The sequence below is a fragment of the Drosophila willistoni genome (assembly GCF_018902025.1).
Source record: "Drosophila willistoni isolate 14030-0811.24 chromosome XR unlocalized genomic scaffold, UCI_dwil_1.1 Seg105, whole genome shotgun sequence".
Lineage (NCBI taxonomy): Eukaryota > Metazoa > Arthropoda > Insecta > Diptera > Drosophilidae > Drosophila > Drosophila willistoni.
Genome location: NW_025814054.1, coordinates 40,192 through 58,859, shown reverse-complemented (window position 1 = coordinate 58,859; position 18,668 = coordinate 40,192). Strand labels below are relative to the sequence as shown.

At 39.5% G+C, this 18,668-nt stretch overlaps 2 protein-coding genes across 4 annotated transcripts; both read left to right on the top strand.

The window, feature by feature from the left end:
- The first annotated feature begins 109 nt into the window (after positions 1 to 109).
- LOC6645026 (choline-phosphate cytidylyltransferase A) lies at positions 110 to 10,736 on the top strand. 3 transcript variants are annotated; one of them, XM_023177142.2, is made up of 4 exons: positions 110 to 278; positions 5,772 to 6,484; positions 8,439 to 8,762; positions 8,829 to 10,736. In XM_023177142.2, the coding sequence occupies exons 2-4, from the start codon at positions 5,834 to 5,836 to the stop codon at positions 9,609 to 9,611; spliced, it is 1,758 nt and encodes a 585-aa protein (XP_023032910.1). In that variant the 5' UTR covers positions 110 to 278; positions 5,772 to 5,833; the 3' UTR covers positions 9,612 to 10,736. The 3 variants fall into 3 exon arrangements, with proteins under 3 accessions (XP_023032910.1, XP_023032909.1, XP_023032911.1); XM_023177141.2 differs by lacking the exon at positions 110 to 278 and adding an exon at positions 2,640 to 2,923; XM_023177143.2 differs by lacking the exons at positions 110 to 278; positions 5,772 to 6,484 and adding an exon at positions 8,121 to 8,341.
- Positions 10,737 to 11,131: 395 nt separating this feature from the next.
- Positions 11,132 to 16,513, top strand: LOC111518944 (serine-rich adhesin for platelets-like). Its single transcript, XM_047011739.1, has 2 exons — positions 11,132 to 14,690; positions 15,880 to 16,513. Exons 1-2 carry the CDS (start codon positions 11,132 to 11,134, stop codon positions 16,461 to 16,463), a joined length of 4,143 nt encoding a protein of 1,380 aa, XP_046867695.1. The 3' UTR covers positions 16,464 to 16,513.
- The last annotated feature ends 2,155 nt before the right edge of the window (positions 16,514 to 18,668 follow it).

Sequence of the window (18,668 nt, the reverse complement as noted above, 5' to 3'; positions counted from 1 at the left end):
CTGGCCAAACATCGATGTTTTATAAAAATACAAAACCATCGATGTATCGATGTTATTTCCAGCTCTAATTTATCATTCTTATTTTGCGCACGAAGTGTTGTTGTTTTGCTACGGACGCGCACGCGTTTTTTCAAAATAAAGACCGAGTTTCGTTCATATTGTTATAAAGAAAAAGGCTGAAAACACACGCGTCGGCAACTTTTTGCAATCGATTTTTAGCCAATATCAAGAAAAAGCGCCTAAATCATTGTCTTGAAATTTCTAAAGAAAGTGTGAAAGTAAGTTCTGTGTCAAAAACAAATGATGACGATGACGTGTAGCTCCTGTGACGTGAGCAATAATTCCCAACCGCACTTGGTCAGTCTTGTTGTTGTATTGGTTGGTCCTAGTGTGGAGGAAAATAGATTTTGCCCAAGAGAAATGTGCGTCTTTAACTCGGTGACTATCGTCTGATATGATTTGTTGATGCCACGAGTGAGAGAGAGGGTGAAAGAGGGACTTCAAGGCTCTTTTGTTTACATAATCGTAGTTTGGGGCTTGCCTAGAGATATCTATGAATGTTTATATGTATACATACATACGTACATACATATATGCATATCTGTTTATTCGCTAGAACAGCTGCTGGCCTATTGATTTGTGTTATTTTTCTTCCCTTTTTTCGTGAGTTTTTAGCCGGCAAGACGACGCCACGTCATTTCTCATGACATGTACTACCTACCACTTGTGTGACCCTCTCCCCTTCCTCTCACCTTCCGCTGTCCGTACGTCCCATTCTCCTCTGCTGCTGCTGCCACTTGCATATTGTGAACTTTAGTCTAATCGTACGATTTCCCCAACAGTTGTTGGCATCATCACCGTCGCCATCATCAAAAACAGCGTTAACGTTAACCAATGTTTTTGTTTGCATAACGAATATAATTTATTTAATTTTTGTTTTTTTTTTTTTGTGTGTTTGTTGTGTGTGTGTGTATGGGGCAAGTATTAGTCATTTATGAACGGAAAGCTGTCGTCGGCAGCGCTGCTTGGTCCACTTTCCCATGCAATGGCACATACCACCATGACAATTCTCTTACCGTTAGATAGTAGGTGTGTGTGTGTGTGTGTGTGTGTGACTGTGAAAGCAAGTGGGAGAGGGTGAGTGAGATAGAATGATCGCATAGCACTCACGCACAATCTGAGTCAGCTGTTTCTCAATGAATTGGATTTTGCGTTGTTGTTGTTGTTGTTGTTATGATATTCGCATGCGTAAGATAAACAATTTGCTTACCGCTATATTTCCAGAGATATATTTATTTCCGTGACTGATTCTTCATGTGTTTTGAAACGTAGACAATACTCCAGTAAACTGTTCTACTAAACGAAAATAAGATCTTTTAAACAATCTTGTGGATCACAGAATTATTTGGCTCTGTCCGTCCAAGAAAGCTTTTACTGTACTTAGAATTTGTGTGCATCATCAAAGATCACCTCATCGATATAGTTTATATGTACATAGTATTTGGCGAGTCAAAATAAATGAGAATAATACGGAGCCAAATATCACAATCAAACAAATGTAACAAAGCGAGCATCCAAAATAAAGATCATTCGTTCACATTTAATCAAAAACGTATTACGATTATTTAAAAAATAAAACATTTCCACACAACTTAAACTTGAGACTTTTGGTCAAAGAAGTGATCAAAAACCTTGGCCAAACCTTTAATATAATCTACTATATATTACTGAGTATCAAAAAGTGTGCAAAACTAATAATAAAATAAACATACATACATACATACATACATATATGCAGTTTTCGATAAGATTATCTTGTCAGCAGATAATTACCAACGTTTATTAGTGAGTCAACAGCGTTAGCTATAGGTACGTATGTACATATATAAATGTTTGGAGAGTATCTTTGAATTCAAGGAAACAAAATACAAATTTATAAAAAATATATAATAGTTTCAAAATCACTCAAGACAACCAAAATTTTGGACTCATAATAATATAATATGTTTAGATTCACTAAACAAACGATTCACTACGAATTGTAAGAGGAATATGGTATCCCTTTGAGTCCCTTCATTCCTGGTCATCGGATTTTAATCGTGTTTTCTTTGCTTTTTCTTGTTAAAAGTAAATACAATGCTGAAACATTACTTCAGGTTATAAGTGATATAATGTGGTTGTATTATAATTGATATGACAAAAGTCATTTATCATTTCCTGGTAACGTGCTCTGAAATTAAAATAAAATTCTTATGAATTTCCAAAATTCTCACGTATTCATACAAAGATACAGTATGTATGTACATACATACAATACAGCATCCCGTATGAGTGTGATTTTTTGGTACCTCGAGAAGGTTATCGCAATAATATACTAAATATACATATATATGAGTAGTACATATGCATAATATAAAATAGTATCACCATCCTATATATAGACAACTGTGTGGTGGCTGCTTATCAATAACAAAAACTGACATTCATCGTGTATAGGAACAAAACTCTCGAACTCTCGAGGAGGAGGGTTCGCCATTAACTGTACTTTCACCAGTTCAGTTCAGTTCAGTGGACGCGGCCAAAAACGACGAGGCAAGCAAATCAAAAAAAAAAAAAAAAATTAGTTTTCTTATTTGCCAACATAGCACAAAAAAATATTTTTTGAAACGAGTATGAGAGCTAAAAGTTAGAAGTCCATTAACCCTGAAATCGTAGAACGATGTCAGGCGAAAGCGTGTGTTGAAGAATGAACCGGATCCGCTGATGTTGTATGCGATTAAAAACAGTTATCGCCAGTGTATGTGTGAGTCCATGTTTGGTGGACATTACGCGGGTCATTTTTATCTTCTTGTATCAGTTTAACTTGTTTGGTAAAGTGTGCCTAATTACCTTTTATTTTAAAGTGCAGCGGAAAAGAGATAAGGTAAGGGCATCTCATCACGGTAACTACCCACATGCCTATATACATACATGGGTTGCAATCTAATCTAGTTGTTGTTTGTTTATACCCTTGCAAAATGAGTATATTCATTTTGGTCAAAAGTGTGCGACGCATAGAAGTTATTATACGACCACATAAAGTATATAGAGTGGCTTACAGCTTAGGAGAAATGGCCCCAAATTAGGCTAGAAGTGACCCGAAAATAAGTGGAATTTAGCGAAACGGGGGTCATACTAAGTTCTAACTTTAGTTAATAAGTTTCAGACTTAGTTTTTGTATGATAAGGTTTCCTTAGTGGCATTGTTTTTGATTCATTTTTTAGTTTTTTATTTATTATATAATATTGAAAAAATATTAAGAAAATATATAAAATAAAAAAAAAAAATTTATAATTTTGAACCCCTGACTAACTGTACTTGAATTTTTCGAAATCCCCTTTAGTTTAGATTTTATACACAGTCAAATATTTTTAAAGGCGGTGGTTGTTATTATTTGTGAGGCACTTTACGTCTGTCCGTCAAGGTCACCTCAAATTCCTCCTAGACCGTAAAAGGAACAGGGCTGAAAGTTTTCCATGCCCAGCTTGAATTTGTCGTCTGTAGGTAAAGAAAGAGTAACAGAAAAACTTGCAAGGGTATACAAACTTCGGCACAGCCGAAGTTAGCCCCGGCTCTATGGCTTTCCTTTTAGTACCTGCCAATTTTGCAAATGATTCTTTTTTTTTTTACACACACATTTTCAGTCCATTCACATACCACCTCTCCTCTCTCTCTGTCTATTGCTGTTTTTCTGTTTTCTTTTTTGAGGTTTTGTTTACATTTTTGATTCATCGTTGACGCCCTTCTGTCCTCCAACATCACACTACACGGTCTTAGGTGGAATCGTACGACTTATGCCTTGTGACGACAATGACGATGGCGCCGTTGCCTCGGTAGATAAGTTAGATATGTAGTCAACGGTGGCAACTGATTCACTTAACCGCTTGGTAACTCAGTTAGCATTTGTTTTGGGCGGGCTCCAACCTTACTCAAATGCTCTGGGAGATAAATCATTTAGAAGGTTAGACCTACCCAACCCCAAACCTTTGGCTAACAATTAGAGATATCTCTCTCTCTCTCGCTATCTGTCTGACATAACAGAATGTGATCTGCCACGAACTATACTAGTAGATATATACATAAATCATGATGTATATGTTTAATATGCATGCGTCTTCCTAGACGGTGTTGGGGCAGGGTACGAAGTGCAGTGATGCCAAAATTTGTCAACAAATATAGCTGAAACGAAGGCTGACGCCCTAACTTGCTCCTAAAATAGCTAAAAAAAAAATAGCTAAAATGAAATTGATATTGATATTGTTTTAATAAAAATTCAACTATTCAATCTATAAATTAATCTCAACTCGAAGCAAATTTCGATATTCTGCACAAAATTTTAACTATTTAAACTATGGTTTATGCAAATGAAAGAGATTTGCCTTTATCGTGCACTTGCAATAAACACAGTTCACTTCAGTTGGATATGTGGACACTTGTCTCACCCAGTTTTTATCTTTAGGCAAAAAAAATGATCGAAACTAACAAATATGCAACCAATTCCGCTATTAAATCACTTGTATTTTAGCTAATTACGATATTTGAAAATAGCTAGATTAGTATTATAGCAATTGGCTTTAAAATGTAGTCAGATCTAGCTACAATATAGCTGATTTGACAGCACTGGTGGTGTGAACCCCTGTGTTATAATTGTCTGGCTAAATTTAATTTAAAGCACGCAGCAAACAGCTGATTCAGTGAGAGAGACGCGTTCTCTCCGCCTCTCTCCCTCTGTCTGACTCGCACGGGACCCTAGGCTGGGCCCTATGCCCCCAGGGTATCAGGTGGGGTCTTAAAGTGTGACGAAAGAAATTAGAAATTTCCATATCATGTGGTAGGTTAAATGTCAGCAGTTGGAAAATATGTGCATATATTGATTTTAACAACTTTTTTTATATATAAATAACAGATACATACATATGTATATGTATGTTAGTATGTACATATGTACATATATAGACCGAACGGGAACTTCAAATTGTATTATGTAAGAGTAGGGGGAAAGGAATTGGAAAATGCACTCAAATCAAAATCGATGATAGTCATGACTAATCTTATAACATTTTTAATATTCATGGGTTTTTCAATATTCATATACATTTGTATTTTTGTTAACTTTCCTCATACTTTTGCCTATTTACTCACAAATTTTTTGTTGTGTTTGTTCTACAAAATTCCCGTAAAGTTTATTATATACATATGTACCTACATAATGCTTAGTTTTGAATGTTGAAAATCCTCTTGGGGATTGTAGGTCATCGTAAGTGCGACCCATGTTATAGCAATTATCCTTCAATTTCTCGGTCTAAAAGATCGAGCACAGTTCATCTGATTCCTTGCACCAGCACCAACAACAACCATGCCCCCTAATCGTCCCTATCTGTCCATTGTAGTAGCGCTTGGTGATTATTTTAGTCGCTTTAGTCTCTCGATTTAAGTACGTGCCAAAATGTTGCGTTATTTTTGTTGTGATTTATTTTAGCTGCCTTTTTTGTAAAGAATTTGTATGGTGCATATATAAATACGTCGAGATATATATATATGTATATAGGTATATAGTAAATATTCGCGTGGCAAATCAAAATCATTTTCCGTTGGCAATTAAAAAAAAAACAACAAACAGAAACAAAAACAACAAAAAATAAAAACAGAAACCGAATTGATTTGACCATGGAAGTGTCACGTGGTTTAAAGCGTATTCATTTCTCATTTCCCGTTTTGGTTTCTTCTTCCAGTTGGATGCCCGTCGTCATTGTGAATCTACTCGAGGAAAGCACATCATCAGATAGACGCTGCGATGGCAACTTCATCGGTAATCGCCAACAATAACACAGCAATTAACACATCACAGGGTGCTCCAGGCTCTAGCTCCAGCTCCAGCTCTAGCTCTAGCTCCTCCACCACGACATTGACCACACGTAAACGTACCTACGAGACGTCCATCGGCATGCCAGCACCAATAATTGTTGCTGTAGCTCCAGCAGCTTCTGCGCCAAATCATTCATCTTCTTCTTCCCATTCGCATCCACATCGCACAAGTCCGCGTTTGGAGAGTATCAAAGTGGTGGGATCAACTATGACGTCGGCGGCGGCGGCGGCGGCGGAGGCAACGGCAACGGCGAAACCAACAGCAACAACAGTAACAACAACAAGTAGTGAGCCATCCACATCGGCCATCACATTGAGGGACTCAACACGAACAATTTCTCAAAGCGATGCAGATGATGGCATCGAAGCCGGCGCTGCAGCAGCGGAGGCGGATTTTCAAGTCGCAGGCGCCTCTTCCGTAGCGGATTACCTTAATGGCGGCGGAGTCAAACGCAAATATGTACCACAACAACAACGAACCATTACACAGATTCCAGTTCCCATTGCAATAACAGTTCCAGCCTCCATCAACAAATCCCAACAGAAATTCTTCAATGGCAGCGGCACAGCCGATTTGGCGGTAAGTTAATACCAACAACCACAATGTTTTTTTTGTTCACGATCAAGGTCAAATCGCATCATCTTTGTCTTGTCTCTGACTGACTGAAATATTCAATATATGTATGTAGATTTATACGATTCAGTGGAAATTTGTTTTGGCCTAAATACATCTATTTCGAATCTATATAAATTTAAAAACTATTAACTATTTAGACCTAACAGATGCCAATAGAAACATATGTATGTGTTTACATGCCACTCGAAAATGCACACAGAGACCACCCGCTCCTCCCACGCAGTCAACGAGAACGAGATTTTTTGGAAAACATTTTCAATGCCAATTGAAATTCGAATTATTTATGCAGTATTCCTTTTACAAGCAAAGTGAATTTATTTAGCAAACAATTTCGCCAATTTTTAAATTGAGTCAACTGCGGTGATGTCATAACGAATTGTATATACCTTATAATTTCCACTCCGAAAGCTCTTCTTTGGATAACATACATATCTGATGCATAAAAATTCAAAAAGGAAATACGCCATAATTTAGGTGACAAATAGTTTTAATTGTTCGAAAAAAATGTCTTTAAAAATGGAAGGAAATACAGGAAAAATTTTGAGTAACCTCAGGAGGTTAATCCATCAGATGCATTTAAAGCTCGCTTCATTTTGGAAAATTATGACAAAAGTCCTAACCCCAATGTTTCGATTTCAGAGTGTCCTTACAAAGGTTCTTCTAAAAGCCAAAACTAGTGGACAGAAAATGACGAAACATATCGGATTATGTTCCTTAACGAATAGAGATCTATATCATTGTGGCTTCACTTGATGAGTCTAAATGAATATAGATGCTCTCAATTTCCCTAAATCGAATAGTTATGCAAATGAAAAGGTGATCAGAGAAGATTGCGTTTTTGGTGGATAAAGAATCGAGGACTGTATTTCCCTGCCTCTAGCCGTTGGAATACCTAGATAGATCTCTCGGGCAATAATATTAATTGTCTTATTATTAGAAATCCCGCCGAATTCATGTTGATGTCAGTCAAGACTTGGCTATGAATTTTTGGCAAACTCTTTAATTGATTTTGCATTGCGATGATGAAATGCCTTTTTGTTTAGCTTTGATTGGCGCCTTTGTTATTAAATGGGTGATTTATTTCGTTTTATTTTATATGTATATATGTCCCCCGATATAGTACCTATGTATGTGTATGTATCTACATCGCCTGATTCTTTTTTTTTTCTTTTTTTTTTTGTTCTCTTGCTTCTTCTAATGCTCGTGCCAAGTCGGGTGACTATTTTCCTGTTCATTTTCAATTTGCGGCAATTGAAATGAAATGCCAGGCCCAAAGATAGAGAGAAACACGGAGAACGAGAAAGAGAGAGAGAGACAGAGTGGGAGAGAGAGAAAGAGTGAGAGTGTGTGTGACAGAGATAGAAGGGGAGAACAGCAAGAACGAGAAATAGAGACTTGGTCTTCAATTGTATTGATTTACCGCCAATTAAGTTGAGCGAGATGCGCAATTCCAAGCGCACCGATCCTCCAGAGCCGAGCCCGAAAGAACCCTCTATATAGTAAGCCGAGCATTTTATATTAAAGAGCGGTTTTTTTTTATGTAATCAGTCACCCAAGTGAAAGCATCTGGATCAGATCATATATTTATTTACATTTTTTTTTTGTACACAAAAACAAGGAACTCTAGCCAACAGAAACTATTTTATTTTAAATAAATATTTATTAGTATATACATTTTGAAGAATCATGGATGAAAGTGATCCAGCACCAGCGACACCCGTACCAGTATCCATACCACTCCCACTACCCATACAAAAAGAATTTAAAATGTTGCCACTCATAATGGACTTCAAGGAGTTTGTAAGGGACTGCCATCACCCACTGATCATATCTCTGTGCATCGCGGAAAACTAATCTTTGCCTTTGTCTCTCTCAATTTCTCTCCATGTATTTGCAGACCATTTGCAAACCAGCTCCGTTTGCCTGTGATGAGGAAGCAATGGTGGAACGCCAACGCTGCGATTATACGCAACGAATTACTTATCAAATGGCACGATCTGGTCAGACGCCGCGCAGGGTGCGGGTGTATGCCGATGGCATCTATGATCTATTCCATCAGGGTCATGCGCGACAACTGATGCAGGCAAAGAACATCTTTCCCAATGTCTATCTTATTGTGGGAGTGTGCAATGATGAGCTCACTCATCGCATGAAGGGACGCACTGTGATGAATGCTTTCGAACGTTACGAAGGAGTGCGTCATTGTCGTTATGTGGATGAGGTGAGTGCGAATCAATAAATGAGAAAATGTTGTCTATTATTATATTTTTTGGGTTCTTTATTACAGATTGTTCAGGATGCTCCCTGGACTTTATCTGATGAGTTCATTGCCGAGAATAAGATTGATTTTGTGGCCCACGATGATTTACCCTATGGCCATGATGGTCTAGATGACATTTATGGTCCACTTAAGGCACGCGGCATGTTTGTAGCCACCGAACGAACTGAGGGTGTCTCGACCTCAGATATTGTGGCACGAATTGTCAAGGATTATGATCTGTATGTGCGCCGTAATCTGGCCAGAGGGTATTCGGCCAAGGAGTTGAATGTATCTTTCCTTTCGGAGAAGAAGTTCCGTTTGCAAAACAAAATGGATGAGCTGAAGTCGCGCGGCAAACGTGAATTGACCAAGGTTAAGGGTGACATAATTACCAAATGGGAGGAGAAGTCGCGCGAATTCATTGATACGTTCCTATTGCTTTTTGGACGCGAGCGTCTTAATCATCTTTGGAACGAATCAAAGGGTAAAATCATTCAGGCCCTAAGCCCACCCGGTAGCCCCTCGGGCTCTGTTAATGGTGATGATCTCGAGGCGGCCGATGATGGTGATAATGGTGATTCGAGTGATGAATATTTAGAACTGCCACCAGAATATAATACCACTGGCACCACGGGATCTGGGCCGGGCAGCAGTACTTCGCTGAATGTTAAACAACTGGCACGTCGCAGTTATCAGAGTAGTTATGTGGCGACAGATGGAAATGATGATGATGATGACGATGAAGATGAGGATAACGATAATAATGATAATGATAACGATGATGTAGAGTATGAGAGGCGCAGCAATTGAGGCGATTGATTCATCAATTTTCACTTTCTCTCTATCTTACTATATCTATATGTATCTGTATCTATATCTTTATCTGCATCTATCTATCTAGCTCTTACCACTCTTTACCTCTAATTCACTCTCAAAATGCTATTGTAAATTAATATGTTTGTTAAAGGAAAAAAGATGATAGAACTATATTATAATTAGTCTAAATGGGGTTAAACAATAACAGAAACACCAACAAAAGATATCTAAATTAGCGAAATAGACAAATAGAGCCACAGGAAAAGATTTAAACACACAAAATTATTAATGCAAAACAAAGAAAAAACGAAAAGAAATTTGCATCAAACATTTATTTGTGCCTTTTCAAGATCTTACATAATACCACCAGAGTTTTAAGAATAATTTTGTTTTTTTTTTGTTAAATTCCTATACAAACATACATAAACATAAAATAATGCGAAATTTCGCAATTTTAAAGGAGGCCAAATTGTGCTAGCACCTATTCCCCGCTACTCCAGTTTACCCCTATCCTATCCTATACACAACAACAATCAATTCGCATGAATACTATTTACATCTAGTTCTATAAAATAGTATTTTGTAAACTTGGTAGACTTAGCTTTAGACAGCACTTGCGTGCCAATTTCTCTATCATTCGAGTCACGTCACTTTTCACCAGTAGCAAATTGATTTTAGCCAAAAAGAAAAAAGTGGAGAAACGCGCAAAAACTCAATCCCATTCAAAAAAGAAAAGCAAAAGATAAAGAAATTCAAGTAAATGATATACATATATATACATACATATATACAAACAAACAAACAAAAAATTAACATAGAAAAAGACTCATTTTTGTATTAAGCATTAAAAGTATAACACACAAATGTGGGCATGAAAGAAATGTTGAAAGAAAGGAAAAAACATACTACCGAAAAATTAATATATAGAAATATTTATATTAAATTATTTCGCATCAAACATTTTAACTATAAGTTAAAGAACAAAAACAACAAAATATACCCATACACACACACACACACACACATGGCAATATGTGAATTGTATTGCAACAAAAATGCTTTGTTAAATGATTTTTTGGTAATATAAAAATGGAATAAACAAATGAAAGAAACGTAAAATGTATTTTTTTTTTTCCCCCCGTCTTCCCGTGAAAGCCAGAGGTTCCTTAAATTTCTATGAAAAACTTCAAACGAGAGCAGCCGCTGGTCGAAGAGACTTTGTAGAAGTCACTAGTCAATCAAAAAATTTGATTTTGGTGGGAGATGTTAAGAAATGGCGCATTGCCAGATCAGGTTTTGATTAGAATTAGTTAAACTATTCAAGACACAATGATTATCTTTTGGATAGCGAACCCTCAAAGTTAATTGAATTGAAATTTATGCAAGCTTCACATTCTAAATTCCCTTTAAAGACTATACTATTTTATGGCCCATTTCTTTGCTAAATCACTGAAAGTGTATAAAGTCAATCGACAATCGCGGACATCCATTTAGTTTTAAAAGAAAGCCCAGAGATGTTACTGCTGCCACTGCTGCTGCTACTTGCCGGACAAGAAGCCTGGACTCAGAGATTCCAGATCCAATTACCAAATATCTTTTCCGCCGGTGGTTCAGCTAATAACAATAACAATAACAATAACCGGAGACGACAGCAAAACAATAATAACAACAATAATGCCGCGAACTTGGCGAATTATTTGGCAATTCTCAATGCAAATGCCTATCACAATAGTTATCTGAATACTCTTTATCAAAATAATGCTCTAGCACAATGGAATCTCTACGATTATTACTATGGATTGGGAAATCCAAATTCGCCATTTTTCCCAACAACATCGGCTCCAGTGACAACTACTACAACAGCATCGCCGACAACATCCACTACGATTGCAACTTCGACAGAAAGTCCAACTACATCAACAGCGATTCCCACATCAACAGGAAGTCCAACAACATCCACGGCTATACCAACATCAACAGGAAGTCCAACAACATCCACAGCAATTCCAACATCGACATCCTCAACAACAGGAAGCACAATTTGTTTACTGTTTCCCAATCTGCCAATTTGCACGACAACAACTTCCACAACAACCGAATCGACATCATCCACAACTGAATCGACCACTTCCACGGCTGTGGCTGACTCCTCAACATCATCCACAACCGAATCGACAACATCTACGGCTGTGGCTGATTCCTCGACATCGTCCACAACCGAATCGACCACTTCTACGGCTGTTGCTGACTCCTCGACTTCATCGACAACTGAATCGACCACTTCCACTGCTGTGGCTGATTCCTCCACATCATCCACAACTGAATCGACTACTTCCACGGCTATACCAACATCAACAGGAAGTCCAACAACATCCACAGCAATTCCCACATCGACATCCTCAACAACAGGAAGCACAATTTGTTTACTGTTTCCGAATCTGCCAATTTGCACGACAACAACTTCCACAACAACCGAATCGACATCATCCACAACCGAATCGACCACTTCCACGGCTGTGGCTGACTCCTCAACATCATCCACAACCGAATCGACAACATCTACGGCTGTGGCTGATTCCTCGACATCATCCACAACTGAATCCACAACTTCCACGGCTGTGGAGGACTCCTCAACATCATCCACAACCGAATCGACCACTTCTACGGCTGTTGCTGACTCCTCAACATCATCCACAACCGAATCGTCCACTTCTACGGCTGTGGCTGATTCCTCAACATCATCCACAACCGAATCGACCACTTCTACGGCTGTGGCTGACTCCTCAACATCATCCACAACCGAATCGTCCACTTCTACGGCTGTTGCTGACTCCTCAACATCATCCACAACCGAATCGTCCACTTCTACGGCTGTGGCTGATTCCTCGACATCTTCCACAACTGAATCCACCACTTCCACGGCTGTGGCTGACTCCTCAACATCATCCACAACCGAATCGACAACATCTACGGCTGTGGCTGATTCCTCGACATCATCCACAACCGAATCGACCACTTCTACGGCTGTGGCTGACTCCTCAACATCATCCACAACCGAATCGACAACATCTACGGCTGTGGCTGATTCCTCGACATCATCCACAACCGAATCGACCACTTCTACGGCTGTTGCTGACTCCTCAACATCATCCACAACCGAATCGACCACTTCTACGGCTGTGGCTGATTCCTCGACATCATCCACAACTGAATCCACCACTTCCACGGCTGTGGCTGACTCCTCAACATCATCCACAACGGAATCGACAACATCTACGGCTGTGGCTGATTCCTCGACATCATCCACAACCGAATCGACCACTTCTACGGCTGTTGCTGACTCCTCAACATCATCCACAACCGAATCGACCACTTCTACGGCTGTTGCTGATTCCTCAACATCATCCACAACGGAATCGACAACATCTACGGCTGTGGCTGATTCCTCGACATCATCCACAACTGAATCCACAACTTCCACGGCTGTGGAGGACTCCTCAACATCATCCACAACCGAATCGACAACATCTACGGCTGTGGCTGATTCCTCGACATCATCCACAACCGAATCGACCACTTCTACGGCTGTGGCTGACTCCTCAACATCATCCACAACCGAATCGACCACTTCTACGGCTGTTGTGGACTCCTCGACTTCATCGACAACTGAATCCACCACTTCCACGGCTGTGGCTGACTCCTCAACATCATCCACAACCGAATCGACAACATCTACGGCTGTGGCTGATTCCTCGACATCATCCACAACTGAATCCACAACTTCCACGGCTGTGGAGGACTCCTCAACATCATCCACAACCGAATCGACAACATCTACGGCTGTGGCTGATTCCTCGACATCATCCACAACCGAATCGACCACTTCTACGGCTGTTGCTGATTCCTCGACATCATCCACAACCGAATCGACCACTTCTACGGCTGTTGCTGACTCCTCAACATCATCCACAACCGAATCGACCACTTCTACGGCTGTTGCTGATTCCTCGACATCATCCACAACTGAATCCACCACTTCCACGGCTGTGGCTGACTCCTCAACATCATCCACAACCGAATCGACAACATCTACGGCTGTGGCTGATTCCTCGACAACATCCACAACTGAAGCAACATCAGCTACAACACTGAGTTCTATTTGTATGCAGTTTCCTCATCTACCAATTTGCACTACAACTACATATACAACAACAACAACAGAAACCACAACAACCGACGGGGATACCACTACTGCGTCGTCCACATCCAGCACTACAACTGACATAACAACATCTACTGCAGTTACTGATTCATCAACGACAACCAGTGGAGATACAACAGAATCCACCACGGCAGCAACGGATTCTACTACTGCGTCGTACACATCCAGCACTACAACTGACATAACAACATCTACTGCAGTTACTGATTCATCAACGACAACCAGTGGAGATACAACAGAATCCACCACGGCAGCACCGGATTCTACTACCGCGTCGTCCACATCCAGCACTACAACTGACATAACAACATCTACTGCAGTTACTGATTCATCAACGACAACCAGTGGAGATACAACAGAATCTACCACGGCAGCAACGGATTCTACTACTGCGTCGTCCACATCCAGCACTACAACTGACATAACAACATCTACTGCAGTTACTGATTCATCAACGGCAACCAGTGGAGATACAACAGAATCCACCACGGCAGCAACGGATTCTACTACCGCGTCGTCCACATCCAGCACTACAACTGACATAACAACATCTACTGCAGTTACTGATTCATCAACGACAACCAGTGGAGATACAACAGAATCCACCACGGCAGCAACGGATTCTACTACTGCGTCGTCCACATCCAGCACTACAACTGACATAACAACATCTACTGCTGTGGCTGATTCGACAACCAGCACTACAACTGACATAACAACATCTACTGCAGTTACTGATTCATCAACGACAACCAGTGGAGATACAACAGAATCCACCACGGCAGCAACGGATTCTACTACTGCGTCGTCCACATCCAGCACTACAACTGACATAACAACATCTACTGCAGTTACTGATTCATCAACGACAACCAGTGGAGATACAACAGAATCCACCACGGCAGCAACGGATTCTACTACCGCGTCGTCCACATCCAGCACTACAACTGACATAACAACATCTACTGCAGTTACTGATTCATCAACGACAACCAGTGGAGATACAACAGAATCCACCACGGCAGCAACGGATTCTACTACCGCGTCGTCCACATCCAGCACTACAACTGACATAACAACATCTACTGCAGTTACTGATTCATCAACGACAACCAGTGGAGATACAACAGAATCCACCACGGCAGCAACGGATTCTACTACTGCGTCGATCCACATCCAGGCACATACAACTGACATCACACAGCAACGATTCTACTACCGCGTCGTCCACATCCAGCACTACAACTGACATAACAACATCTACTGCAGTTACTGATTCATCAACGACAACCAGTGGAGATACAACAGAATCCACCACGGCAGCACCGGATTCTACTACCGCGTCGTCCACATCCAGCACTACAACTGACATAACAACATCTACTGCAGTTACTGATTCATCAACGACAACCAGTGGAGATACAACAGAATCCACCACGGCAGCAACGGATTCTACTACTGCGTCGTCCACATCCAGCACTACAACTGACATAACAACATCTACTGCAGTTACTGATTCATCAACGACAACCAGTGGAGATACAACAGAATCCACCACGGCAGCAACGGATTCTACTACCGCGTCGTCCACATCCAGCACTACAACTGACATAACAACATCTACTGCAGTTACTGATTCATCAACGACAACCAGTGGAGATACAACAGAATCCACCACGGCAGCAACTGATTCTACTACCGCGTCGTCCACATCCAGCACTACAACTGACATAACAACATCTACTGCAGTTACTGATTCATCAACGACAACCAGTGGAGATACAACAGAATCCACCACGGCAGCAACGGATTCTACTACTGCGTCGTCCACATCCAGCACTACAACTGACATAACAACATCTACTGCAGTTACTGATTCATCAACGACAACCAGTGGAGATACAACAGAATCCACCACGGCAGCAACGGATTCTACTACTGCGTCGTCCACATCCAGCACTACAACTGACATAACAACATCTACTGCTGTGGCTGATTCGACAACCAGCACTACAACTGACATAACAACATCTACTGCAGTTACTGATTCATCAACGACAACCAGTGGAGATACAACAGAATCCACCACGGCAGCAACGGATTCTACTACTGCGTCGTCCACATCCAGCACTACAACTGACATAACAACATCTACTGCTGTGGCTGATTCGACATCCAGCACTACAACTGATATAACAACATCTACTGCTGTAGCTGATTCGACAATAAGTACTTCCACAGATATAACAACATCTACTGCAGTAATTGATTCGTCGACATCCACAACTACCGAAAATATGTGTGTATCCAATCCTAATCTTTCACAATGCAAAAGCAAATTGGCGGCCGAGGTGGAGCACGTTCCAACTGTACTTAGTGAGCCATATACTGGTCCGGAGCATCAGTTGTCTATTCAATCGAAGCCCCAATCTGTGTCTTCGCTCTGCTTCTACTATCCTCGTCTTTGTACGAAGCCGGAAGAGGCACAATTTGTACGATTGACTGATGGACATGGAAAACCTTTGCTTCTCATATCACCGAACTCGATTTCCAGCCGTTCTGCCCCGACAACCGGTCTTTGGCGAGCCATGAGAAGAAGACTTCGAAGAGCATCTGCTAATTGAGTTTCTTTTGTTTAATTTAAATAAATAAAAAATGTAAAATTTTACACCAATTGGGCACGATTTAATTAAAACAGAAACCAAAACGAAAAAGTTAATTTTATTCTACAGATGAACCGTTACGTATCAGTTAAATATCAAATGTGACAAAAGCATAAATAAACATAAAACTCAGATCACAATAGAAATGGAAACAAACTGATTGGAATTTAAAATTGGGTTCTGACATGGCACACATGAATTTTTGTCAACTCATGAACAGAGTGCAAAATGTTCCCAAAGACGTCTATTTAAATCTATTAAAAACCTCATAAATTATCAACATTTAAGAGCTTAAAATAAGTTTATCAAAATAAACTATGCAAATATGAAGTATATTTAGCTGCTTCCCAAACTGCCAGCTACATACATAAGTCGAAGCTGAATGTCTGACAAGGGGAACTTCAGGTATGCGAATCACCGATTTGGATGAATTTTGGATATGTTGTAGAATACCCCGTCATTTGAAGCTGTGTGAAATATTTCGGCGCACTATTCTATATTTTCCTAATAAATCGGCTTTAAAGTTATAGCTTTGGTGACTTATAAGTAAAACGCCGAGTGGTCAACAAGCAGCTCGACGGTATAAGGGGTAGAGGTCCTGCCTAAAATCGACGGAACTCTGGTTCAACCCCCGCCCGAAACTAGTTAGTTTTGGGTTTTCATTTTTTTGCTTTTTCAATAATTATTTTTGTCTAATAACGTTATAGGTCTTTTGATGAAATTTCTCGATTTTCTTCTATAAGCGTTAAGAAGTTTTGCATCCGCTTTATCATATTTTAAACTTGCCTAAAAAATACAGTACATAATGGCGTGCGTATAGCTGGTATTACCTTAAGCGTACAAGTTAATAATAGATAATAATAATAATTTGCATCTACAATAATTTCAACATACATAAAAAATATAACGTTATTAGACAAAAATAATTATGGAAAAAGCAAAAAAAAATTAAAACCCAAAACTAACTAGTTTCGGGCGGGGGTTGAACCATAGTTCCGTCGATTTTAGGCAGGACCTCTACCCCCTACACTGTCGAGCTGCTTGTTGACCACTCGGCGTTTTACTTATAAGTCACCAAAGCTATAACTTTAAAGCCGATTTATTAGGAAAATATAGAATAGTGCGCCGAAATATTTCACACAGCTTCAAATGACGGGGTATTCTACAACATATCCAAAATTCATCCAAATCGGTGATTCGCATACCTGAAGTTCCCCTTGTGAGAGAGCAAACGATGAATTAGTCCAATATCTCAATTATGAATTCATTATAACTCCATCCATTGTTCTATTCAAGAACATAAATACATAACTATACATATCTAGGTGTCATATTAGCTATCACTGTTGGTGGCCGTCCATTAATTGGGAGTATAATCAAGCGTCACGTGACACATTGTATTGGCGCTCTTTTGTTTGTCAGTTAGTGGCAGAAAGCTTCTAAAAACCATATTGAAGTGTAAATCTGTTAACTATCTATTCAAAAAGTTCTGAAAACATCAAATTTTGGTGTTCAGAAGGGGGTCTGGGATGGTAACATCGTGTAATTACGGGGGGTCTCAGAGGATTAATGCATTTTTTTTTAGATTTCTAATTTTATTAAGTTATAGTTATAAGAATGAATATGGAAATACTCCGAAATTATATTAAAGCTTTTAACTATATATCTTCAATTTGTTGCAGTCCTAAGTCAAGAACAATATATAGTCATCAGGTAATGTTCCTAAAATCGGTCGATTAGCCAGTATTTTTAATTTACCCTAGCTAACGTTTGAAATCACATCTGTAAACAAGATTTGATTATAAAAAGCTGTAACATTGGATTGGATTTCCTTCATCAGCTTAGTTGTGCAGATGGCTCCACGAAATATTCTCTTATATCCGAATCATGTCAAATGTATTAATTTGAATATAAAAGTACTATACAATTCTTTACAGAATTTCTCAGTATAATTTGTCTTTTATAGGGATTCCACATCGAAACCTGCATTGCTAATTTGTCTCAATTGATAAATTTCAGAGTCGATCAGTTTCTGATATTGTAAATTCCTCTAACCTTAAATCCAAATGTCAGTAGTAACAACGAATTTCTTCAAAGGGAAATTAAAATGTAACGATTTTTTAACTCTGTATGCCCTTTCATGATGCAATTAAAACGTTTAATAGA

Excerpts from the sequence above, each read along its gene's own strand:
- LOC111518944 (XM_047011739.1), top strand. The coding sequence starts at position 11,132 with ATGTTACTGCTGCCACTGCTGCTGCTACTTGCCGGACAAGAAGCCTGG. Across the intron at positions 14,691-15,879 it reads CATAACAACATCTACTGCAG|TTACTGATTCATCAACGACA; the intron begins TTACTGATTCAT and ends CATCTACTGCAG.
- LOC6645026 (XM_023177142.2), top strand. The coding sequence starts at position 5,834 with ATGGCAACTTCATCGGTAATCGCCAACAATAACACAGCAATTAACACA. Across the intron at positions 6,485-8,438 it reads GCGGCACAGCCGATTTGGCG|ACCATTTGCAAACCAGCTCC; the intron begins GTAAGTTAATAC and ends ATGTATTTGCAG. Across the intron at positions 8,763-8,828 it reads ATTGTCGTTATGTGGATGAG|ATTGTTCAGGATGCTCCCTG; the intron begins GTGAGTGCGAAT and ends TCTTTATTACAG.